A 10,944-nucleotide genomic window follows, 5' to 3' on the forward strand; every position below is an offset into this window, starting at 1 on the left:
TTGTCTAATTCTTCCATATTTTTGACTATACGTCAATACAATTTATGTCAGAAGTTCAACATAGGAAACCTTTTTATATTACTGATTTTTTATTAACACCGTCAATGTTATTGTGTATCATATTATTAATGTGCAGTCTACAATTTATTTTGATAAAGGATACTACGAATAAGCAGTAATCGGCACAAAACTATTTAAACGCAAACACGTTGTAGTTATGTGCCGCTAAAACACTCACTGTATTCATATGGTAAAATTTAACTAATGTCTTGTGATGTGATGGATTTATCCAGAGAGCAAAGGTGTATTATAATCCTCTTATGTTCAAATTTTGTTCGTACCTGTGCATTTTCACTTACTGCAAAAACGAAATTCATTGTTATAACTGTATTTGAGATGCTGGAGATTAATACAAAGTGTGGCACCTGCAGTGGTGGACGAAGTACACAAATCCTATACTTGAGTGAAAGTACAGATACTCTTGCTAAATATTACTCCACTAAAGGTAGAAGTCTTCAATTTAAATTTCGACTTGAGTCAAAGTACAAAAGTACCTGCTTTTAAAAATACTTAAGTATCAAAAGTAAAAAGTACTATTATTTAGTATGGTTATGTTTGTCAGGGGTTACTGACATGACAAATAATTTTAAAATACAGTAGGCAAACTGAATTGTTCACCTCCTAACAGACTGTATGTAAGAGTGAAAACTATGATAAATGTAACTGTTACATTTTTTAAATGCAATACAAATTCACAGTTTAATAATTTAAAAAAAATGGAACAAAGGCACAATCAATTCCAATATTTCATTATCAAATATCAAAATACATTGAGGTAAGTTTAACACTCTTAAACTAGGGTACATTTTCTCTTCTGCTGCTGAGGTGACACATGAGTGTATGTGTGTCTATGTGTTTCACTATGTATGTGTGTGTGTCTCTGCAGAAGTGTTAACAATATTTTACATTTGCGTAATTCATTGAGCAAATCAGGCTACTACTTATTTATTTATTCATTTATTTATTTAGGATCCCCATTAGCAGCACACAGTGTGCAGCTAATCTTCCTGGGGTCCCAACATAAAAATACATACAACAATCACAAATTCAAGATTGTGTAGTGAGACATAAAGTCAGACAAAACAGACAAAATAATAAGAAAACAGTAACATTAGAAAGAATAAAAATATTCTACTAGCCCAGAACCCAGAAAGTGAGGTATCGCTTTAAGGAAAGTTATGTGAAACTGGAACCTATGAAAAATGAAAGCATGTTATCTCTTAACCCATTCACATCACACACACACACACACATACACACACACACATATATACATACACGCACACACACACACTCTCTCTCTCTCACACACGCACACACACGCATACACACGCATGCATACGAACACACACACACAAACACACTCTCTCTCTTTCTCTCTCACACACACACACACTCACACAAACAGCTAAGGAATTAGTAGGAGAGACCATTTTGGGAGTTTTTCGTGCAGAGATCTGACTGTAACAAACGGCTTATTGTTCTTCATTAGGCAGTTGATCATATTAAGGTGACACTATGACAGAAAAGGCTTTGAAAACTATGAAAAAAATGAATCTTGCCTGTTCACATCCCCGGACACAGAATCAGCCAGATCAGAGTAATACTTTCATTCTCAGTAATGTACTGTATGACAACTGACTCCAGGAGAAAGAGGTGAGATTTTTACATTTTTAAATTCAGTTACGGACTGGTGAAATAACGGAGGTCCTAACTGCCAAAAGCGTGGACATCAGGTCACTGAAACTAAGGGATCTCTCTAAAATGTTCAAAGTTCAAAGACAAAGCAAATTACCCCACACCAAACCATGCATTGAGTTAAATCAAGTTTAATTAAAAGCAGAACTTCAAATACATGTTTTCATAAACCATAACTGATCAAGAGATTGGTTGTGCCAAAATGCAGCATAAACAGGGCGATCCAGGCCTATAGGTGAAATAAAGTCTTCCCTAAAGAAACATATACTAATAGTAACTAATAGTATCATTGCATATTTAATACTGACGTGGACCTGCAAATACGACATCAAGCAGGACGGCGCCTTCACCCATCAAGATGTAATTAGAGGAGGACACAGCCACCACCCCCACCTCTGCTCTTGGATGATGATAACTGCTGCTGCAAGGACTGCACCTGAGCCTCCATCGCCCTCGCTCTTTGCTCGAACCCCTCGGAGATCAGCGCTCTCTGCTCCTGCACACGGAAGCACAGCAAGAGGTAAGTTTGAGCCTCTACTGCAGTGCAGTTAGATACACTCACACAGTGCAGTTAGATATATACACAATGCAGCTATACTCACACAGTGCAGTTAGATATACTCACACAGTGCAGTTAGATATACTGACACAGTGCAGTTACACTCACACAGTTCAGTTAGATATACTCACACTGAGCAGCTATACTCACACAGTGCAGTTAGATATACTCACACAGTGCAATTAGATATACTCACACAGTGCAGTTAGATATACTGACACAGTGCAGTTACACTCACACAGTTCAGTTAGATATACTCACACTGAGCAGCTATACTCACACAGTGTAGTTAGACACTCACACAGTGCAGCCATACTCACACAGTGTAGTTAGACATACTCACACAGTGCAGCCATACTCACAGTGTAGTTGGACATACTCACACAGTGCAGCCATACTCACAGTGTAGTTAGACAGTCACACAGTACATTTTAGCATTTTTTAAAAATCTAAATGCTAATCACATAAGGAGGTGGTTTCCAGGTTTCCAGTAAATGTGTACACCAGGGGTCTCCAGTTGTATTTGAGAAGGGCTGGCTTATTTATCGCCCATAACTAAAAGGCCTGTTTCACTTACTCAGCTTTCTATGATCTTCACATCAAGACCTTGAGTAGCTGTCGTAGTGCGGGGCTACAACAAAAGCTGGTCCTTTGTAGATACACCACATGCATACAACATACCTGGGACATTTTTCTGCATTTGGAAAATCTGTTCTTGTCATACTGCCATCTCACAACCACGGGAAAATCTAACCAGAGAATTCCCCAGCGTTCTCAAAACACATTCGTGTGAACTGGGATACCTTCAGGCGCTGGTCGAGAACTTTCTGGTTCTCCTCGATGATGGCGCGCCGCTCCCTCTCCAACTTGTCCATCAGCTGCTGTTCGTTCTCTCTGTGAGCTTTCTCAGCGTCCTCCAAACGCTTCACCGCGTCTTCCTGATTCCTCCTGGCCACCTCTGCCTTAAATCTCTCCATCTCCACGTGAGCTTCCTCCTCTGTCGGCAAAGAAAATAAAACATTGCAAAATGTGTCGTAATATCTTTAATTATTATTATTTTTTGTTTCTTGGATGTTGATTTCTTATGATTTCAATGTGTTTGGTTTGACTGAATCCAATAAAACATATTTTTGATTTAATGATAATTGCTCTTAAAATAGCTAAGTGATTTTTATTTGAGCTCGACAGGAAGAGGGTCTTTCACCCAAATAAAAACACCTGAAAAAGGGAAGGCGTATTTCTTTTTTCTCTCTCCAATTTTCTACCCAATTGTAGTCATTCCCCGTGTGTATCACACAGTCCTGGTCAATGCGCTATCCTCTCTCGGTCTGGGGAGGGTGTAGACTACCACATGCCTCCACCGATACATGTGGAGTCGCCAGCCACTTCTTTTCACCTGACGGCGAGGAGTTTCGCTGGGAGAGCATGACGCGCGCAGAGGGTCATGCTATCTCCCCCAGATCTGCTCCCCGCTGAACAGGTGCTGAACAGGTGCCCCAGTAGGAGTCATTAATGCAACGAACAGGACTCATACCCTCACCGGCTTCCCACCCGCGAAAACTGCCAATTGTGTTCGTAGGAACGTCTCACCAAGCCGGAAGTACCGCTGCCGGGTCTCTGTGGGGGTGAGCAAGCTCTAATACCTCTACACTACCCAGACGGCCCCAGATGGGGCGTATTTCTAAGAGTAAACTTCAAAGCCAGCAGTCAATTCAGTCAGGAAGTAATAAATGCGCATAACAATTTTGTCTGTTTGCGGGTCCATCACAATCTGAAGGTAATAAATACATTTTTGGATCTGTACCAGAACTGGCCCGCATATGACCCATGTTCGGGCACTATGTATCTTTGCCAGCATTGGCCAGGTTTTGGGGTTGGAACAAGTGCCTTTTAGAATCGTGGATCCCATTTCAACTTCGGGGGAACAACAAACAGGAAATTTTATTTATTTATGTATTTATTTACTTATTTATTTATTTATTTTTATTTATTTATTTTTTATTTTTTGGGGTGGGGAGGTGGGGGGGGGGAGGGGGGGGGGGCATTTGATGTCTCCCCTGTCCCCTCTGAACCACCGGGATCTACGTCCATGCTTTTTATGGATCCGGTTCCGGATGTTTCCGTGAACTCAAGATGGATCCAGCCCAGGCAAATTCTGTTATCTGGGAATCTGTGAACTGTCTCAGGACGCCGGAATGGGACTTTGGTGGAAAGCCTGCTTGCACATAGACCCTGACGATTCGGCCTTACCCTTCAGCTTCCTGTCTTGTTCTGTGAGGTTCCTGTCGGCCTTCAGGATGGAGGCACCCAGATCATTTTTCTCCTTCATGACGATCTCCAGAGCCTGTTCTGCCTGTCAGTGAGAACCAAAACGCTCAATAAGCCGTATGGATATGAAAGGTATCTGAGGTACACACACACACACACACACATACACACATGCACACACACACATGCACACACATGCACACACGCACACATGCAAACGCACACACGCACACACATGCACACACACACACACACACACACACACACACATGCACATGCACATGCACACACATGCACACACACGCACACATGCAAGCACACACACACACACACACACACATGCACACACATGCACACACACACTCAGGAATAAATAGGAATAAAGGAATAAATTCAATCAGAGGGTAATACTATAAAATAAAGCTTGCAAAACAAATGCATGGCAGACTTTATGCATGGCATGGCAAGCTCTATCCAGACCCCCAGTTCTTCCAGGTGATTCATTCTAGGTTCAAATAAATGTCTGAGGGCTCTTGAGTTTAGATACCTGTACACCTTTCCCAGGTGTGTCTCTGTAGGTTTGGACGATGGAGTCCAGCTGGACCCTGTAGTCCGCATACCCGCCAGGTCTCATGAATGACTCGTAGTCCATCTGAGACCACAGCTGTTGTAGTAGAGCAGTGCAGTGACTCTGGGAGAGCACTGCATTCTCACTACATTTCCCATCATACTCATCTTTTATTCGTCCCTGTGGAGACAGAGCAGGAACAGAACGCCATCAAAACTGACACGTGCCACCTTATTTATGTGCCAATGGATGCATATGGCACACATGGGCATATATGTTTAATCGTTAACTTCTGAGCTAACTATCTCTTTTCCATTGTACACCTTTAAGGGAACTTGCATGTTAGAGTTAGCAAACATTTACAGTTTCTTTCTGCTGATAAAACCAAGTAAGCCAGTTTCCACATTTGCAAAAAAAAAAGAGCTAAAAGGCTGTTTTCTGTTTTCTGTTTAAAAAAACCAATTATGTCTGGTTAAAAAAAAAATTATATAAACAATTGGAATTAATACATAAATTGTATTATACTTATATATCAGGTTTCCTCCGGGTATTCCGGGTTCCTCCCACAATGCAAAGGCATGCAGGTAGGCTAATTGAAGACTCTAAATTGCCCCTAGGCATGAGTGTGTGAGTAAATGGTGAGGGAATGGTGTGTGTGCACTGAGATAGATTGGCCACCTGTCCAGGGTATATTCCTGCCTTTCGCCCAGTGCACGCTGGGATAGGCTCCAGCACCCCCCGCAACCCTGACCAGTACCATGCGGGTATAGATAATGGATGCATAGATAATGGATGGAAGAACTTGTATATCATAGTGCAATACAAATGTTTTCATTTCATACACTCAGAAAAGACTACTCTTCTTAAATCTGATATGTATCCCACCATGAGGTGTCTCTGGAAGCTCTGGTCCTCGTCCTTGAAGGAGCGATTCATGAAGAGCTGCAGCGCCTCCTTCAGGCAGCCCTCGTGAGCGCTTGAGAGCTCCTCTTGAGTCTCGGTGTGCAGTTTCACCCGCTCTCCCAGCAGCTGCCTGTAGAGGGCGAAAGACTCCTCGACAGCCGCCGAGTTCTCGATCTGAGACAGCGCCGCCACGGCGTTCTCCAAACACGGGACGCTCCCGCTACGAATGGCGTCCACGTACGTCACCGCCAAGTTCCCCAGCACTGGAGTCACACAGGCAGACAGGAGCAGACGAAAGAGAAAATATATATTTTTTTAATTAAAAAAAAATTTGCTTCAGTATCAGCAACACCTTTTGGAAATCTCAAGACACTGTGGACTTTTCCTGGCATACCCTTCTCTAATAATTTCATATTGTGTGTTTCATCCTGTCCTTTAAATCATCTCTCTGCTTGTTGTCAATAGTGTATTTTCCCCAAAAATAATCCCATGACAGTCGTTTGGTGATGAGATGTTTTACACGCTTACTCTGTCCGGTGACCTTATACCCTCCGGTCATCGTCTTCTCTTTGGAGTGCTTGAAAATGTAGCTGCAGAACTCGAGCGTTTGCCGCACGAAGGCCGGCTCCAGGTCGGCATCAGTCAGCTCCTCGATGACCCTCAGCTTCTCCTTGGAGGCGGGCTGGTCAAACACGAAGCACTTCCGGGTCGGGAAGTAGTTCCGGATGCACTCCCGGGGCCCGTTGCTGTACGCCGCGTGTTTGGAGTTGCCTTGACAACACAAACGCAGAACAGCCTTTTCAGCGGGCTGAACGGCGGCTCATCCTGGCCAGGGTCAGCCAGTGTGAACGAACTCCACGGTTTAGTGTGAAATCTGATGTTTTGCCAGGCTTTTTTTTTTTTTAGCAGCTCTTATCCAGAGCAACTTACATAACTTTTTTACATAGCATTTACATTGCATCCATTTTTACAGCTGGATATATACTGAACCTGTGACCTTCAGGTTACAAGCCCAGCTGCCAGTTCCAAGAGGAACTCTATGTGGCCGGAAGCCCTGCAGTATGGCAATCAAGTTGTGCTGCCCCAAGTGGGAGGGTTTCTCTCAGCCGTCCATGACTTGTTATGCATTCACAGTCATACGCAACCACTCGACACGATACATCAATAACGCCTCGCTTGACTGAATGGCACCCAGCTTCCACAAATAATTTTGACCCCGCACACCCTACCCTTCACCAGCTTCAGGGAGTTCTCCAGGTACTCGTCCGCAGTGACTGCCTCTCCGTCAATCCTCAGCTCCAGAGTGAAGTCCCTCACAGCCCAGACGAAGGTGGGGAAGAAGTGGATGAATTTCTCAGCTGTGACGTCCTCTTTCTCCTTGCTGGACTTCACCTTGATGTGCTCGGTCAGCTCTGTCACATAGCTGCGGAATCTTTAAGGAAGGACTGCTGGAGGTGTGTGACAGGACCAAGGTAAACTTTAATGGTCGCAAACGGAATTCACTTGAGAAAACTAAAACGCCTACTCTAACAGCAACATCTGAACTGTCGCTTGAAATGCTCGCCCAGTCACATGGCTAATGGCGTAAATGCCTGACTAATCAAGACTAAAAAGATTTCTATGGCAAGATTAGCAAAAGAGGAAAGTTAAACAGGAAGTATGAATGTGTGCACATCCAAGTCGTCTCGACTGGAACCCGTTGCAACCCCGACTTCAAAGAAGAGGTTCCTTGAGTTCCTGCAGACCTGCTATGGACCTTGGACCAGCTGACCAGAACTGGCCTACCCTTTCATTGCTGTTAAGTATTGACAGACATTTAACACTGACATCAAACCTAAGGATGGTGTAAAACCTGTAATGCCCGATTGGGTCATTTTACTGCTGCTCCACACATGCACTACTCTTACGTGGTTGCTAGGGTACTGCATGCTCATCTCAACACATGCGCTAAACTTATGTGGCTGCTAGGGTACTGCATGCTCATCTCAACACATGCACTACTCTTATATGGTTGCTAGGGTACTGCAGGCTCATCTCTACACATGCGCTAAGTTTATATGGTTGTTAGGATACTGCAGGCTCATCACAGCTTCGTTGTTGATGGTGCCCATGCTGTTGTAGGCAAACGTGCTGCTCAGGAGGACCGCCAGGGAAAAGATCCAGGTGTCATGAGCCTGGTCTCCCTGTTGGGGAAAAAGAAATTGGAGTTTCAATGCAATATAGAGCGCAGGGATTGTTTGGTGAAGTTAGCATTAAAAGGGTGTCTTACCTTTGCCACATCCCCCAAACCCTCGGTGTCCAGCAGGACCAGAGTTTGGTCATCTTTGTGAGGGTGTGGCACACACCACATCCAGATGCCTTTTGTCTCAGACTGGACAGTGGAGCCCAAGGGGAACCCTGAAAACACACACAGAGAACTCAGATAAACTATAACCCTCAGAACATACAGAGAGAACCCGGAGACACTAGAACCCTGAGAACACATACAGAATACAGATACACTAGAACCCTGAAAACACACACATAGAACCCAGAGACACGAGAACCCTGTGAACACATGAAGAATGAAATACACTAGAACCCTGAAAACACACACAAAAAACTCAAGATACGCTAGAACCCTGAAAATACACATAGAGAACCCAGAGACAATAGAACCCAGATGTTACATGCAAAGAAATCGACACAGATGGAATCCCCAGATAAAAGAGTTTAGATATTTTTCAAAGAACCCAGAAACCCAGAAAAACCCAGAGATGGAGATATAAACATACCTGTATGCTTCCCAGCCAGTCTGTTCATCAGGTAAGACTTGCCCGTGCGGTACATGCCTACGATGGACACCACCACCACATGTTGCCTGATGGAGTTCAGAACGTCCAGGGCTTCCCGATCCACCTGTATTTCACCTGCGCTGGAACTCGAAATGAGACAGATTGGCTTCTGCATTGCCAGAAACCGTCCCTGTAACAGAAGCAAACGCACACACAAACACGTTGACGACGCTCGCAGCCACACTAATTCTAAAGTCCATTTGGCAAAATTGCGAGCAGTGAATTGTGATATATTGTGTATTTCATTGCAGAGAAGTGCAATGTTAAGGACTAACCCAGTATCATGCCTTTGCCAAACATTAACTCACATTTAATGTCTCTCCAATTTTGACATCTAAAGCACTGTGTCCAAACAGGGTCTGGTATCATGATTTTTCAAAGAAGTCAGTTTTAAAGATGCCTCAGCTCACAATATCCACACACAAAGCTCACTGTAATAGTCCAAATGTAATAGAAATCTCTTTGTAGCAGATTGTAAACAGTGGAACCTGATGAAAAACTGGAACTTGAAGTCAGTGGCATTATGGAGTTAAGTGGCATGTTCCAAAAGGGAAATATATTATGCTGGAGTGTGCAATTATGTGAGGAATTCTTGAAATGACATAAAATTCAAACCTGTGATGCTGAGTATTAGATATAAAGTGTTACATAGATCAACTGCTTACACAGAACCATAAAATTAGCCACATGATTCTGTCTCTTTGTCTCTCTCTCTTTCTCACTCTCTCAGCTCTCTCCTGGCTCTCTATCTCTCTCTCTCGGCTCTCTATCTCTGACAGTGGTCTTGTTACCTGGGCCTCCGCCATGATGTCAGTGTTTTTAGCTGGGGGTGATGAGTGTTCCAAAAAGCCCGACTACAATGTCTGCAGTTCCTTTGTCCACCTGAAGAGGTCAATGTTTCTTCACTGCAGATGAGTCCCTGCGTTTAGCATGTGCTTAAACAAAGAAGGAGAACCGTAAGTGACAGAAGCTTGAGGGATCTGACGAATAGAATTATCGGTAAAACAGGTTCGCTGCTCCCTCTGCAACAACACACTGACCGCTGTCTCCAATAAAAGGTTCTTGGCCACATTTCTGTAACGCTTAAACCTGGAGACAAACATGTAATGAAGAAACTATGGCTTATGAAAATGTAGGAAAAAACATTTATTTCATCCCCCATAATTAACCAAAGGACATAGTCCTCCATAAGTGTACTTATCGCATACGTGCCCTGTATCTTAATAGCGCAGTAACATGCATAGTAATGCTTTCGACGCCAAGAATGTTTAGTTTGACGTCTCACATTTTAAAATGTTGAATGAATTATAAACATGCATAAAACGAATTAACCAAATACAATTGAAAAATATTACCTTCAGTTTTACATACATAAGATTATTTACATATTACAAAAAGAAAAAAGAAAAGAAAAAACATCAAACTCAGACACTAAGTCTTTAACCTTGAATGCAAGCACAAGGAAACGGATATTAATATATTCACCTCTAACTGCTAGACTCTATGTAACAGGCGGCCCAGACAGTCGAACTGTGTCCACTTTCAGAGAGAGACCGTTGAGCTAATGTTAAAAAGGAAGTAGTGCTCAAAACATGGACAGCGTGAGCTTGATTTACCAGAACTGGGGTTTTCTCTGAGAAGTGAAAGTGAAACCAGACCAAGTTGGGAAAACCTGACCACGCCCCCTGCACCAAGGAAGAACTATAAACTAATACACATTTTTGAAGATGATTAAATGAATGGGTCTTCAATATAATTGTGCTCATTCAATACTTCAATATTTCCACCGGGTACATGTATGGATGACGAATTTCAAGCACTGTAAAGTAAATAAATAAATAAATAAAATTTATAAAAATAATAAAAATTGGTTTTCCCAATGAAATATTCCGGATCGCAATAGCACCTTCGAGTTTGCTCAACTTTCAAGAGTCAAGGTTCTGTGTATTACAAATTCTAAGCTCCGGCGATCAACACTGCTATTGTAGTCTGGTATTCAAGGATTTTTAATGGGGAGAACAAATAATAATAATAATAATAATAATAATAATAAT

General features: G+C 42.7%; 1 protein-coding gene across 3 annotated transcripts in view; it reads right to left on the reverse strand.

Annotated features, from left to right (window-relative positions):
- LOC118227389 (guanylate-binding protein 1-like) overlaps nucleotides 1-10,530 on the reverse strand; it is a 38,283-nt gene extending 27,753 nt beyond the window's left edge. The window contains exons 1-12 of one of the 3 annotated variants that reach the window (XM_035417788.1): nucleotides 10,376-10,529; nucleotides 9,682-9,825; nucleotides 8,831-9,020; nucleotides 8,326-8,453; nucleotides 8,130-8,239; nucleotides 7,286-7,479; nucleotides 6,585-6,827; nucleotides 6,039-6,319; nucleotides 5,133-5,333; nucleotides 4,568-4,670; nucleotides 3,121-3,314; nucleotides 1,882-2,254 (exon numbers count right to left, since the gene is read on the reverse strand). In XM_035417788.1, the coding sequence (XP_035273679.1) occupies nucleotides 2,123-2,254; nucleotides 3,121-3,314; nucleotides 4,568-4,670; nucleotides 5,133-5,333; nucleotides 6,039-6,319; nucleotides 6,585-6,827; nucleotides 7,286-7,479; nucleotides 8,130-8,239; nucleotides 8,326-8,453; nucleotides 8,831-9,020; nucleotides 9,682-9,696 (1,791 nt within the window). In that variant the 5' untranslated portion in view covers nucleotides 9,697-9,825; nucleotides 10,376-10,529 and the 3' untranslated portion in view covers nucleotides 1,882-2,122. Of the gene's footprint in view, nucleotides 1-1,881; nucleotides 2,255-3,120; nucleotides 3,315-4,567; nucleotides 4,671-5,132; nucleotides 5,334-6,038; nucleotides 6,320-6,584; nucleotides 6,828-7,285; nucleotides 7,480-8,129; nucleotides 8,240-8,325; nucleotides 8,454-8,830; nucleotides 9,021-9,681; nucleotides 9,826-10,375 lie in introns of those variants that run through there. The other 2 variants (XM_035417785.1, XM_035417787.1) reach the window with 2 other exon arrangements.
- Nucleotides 10,531-10,944: the final 414 nt, after the last annotated feature.

This window comes from Anguilla anguilla, chromosome 5 (assembly GCF_013347855.1).
Source record: "Anguilla anguilla isolate fAngAng1 chromosome 5, fAngAng1.pri, whole genome shotgun sequence".
In the NCBI taxonomy this organism is placed as follows: Eukaryota; Metazoa; Chordata; class Actinopteri; order Anguilliformes; family Anguillidae; genus Anguilla; species Anguilla anguilla.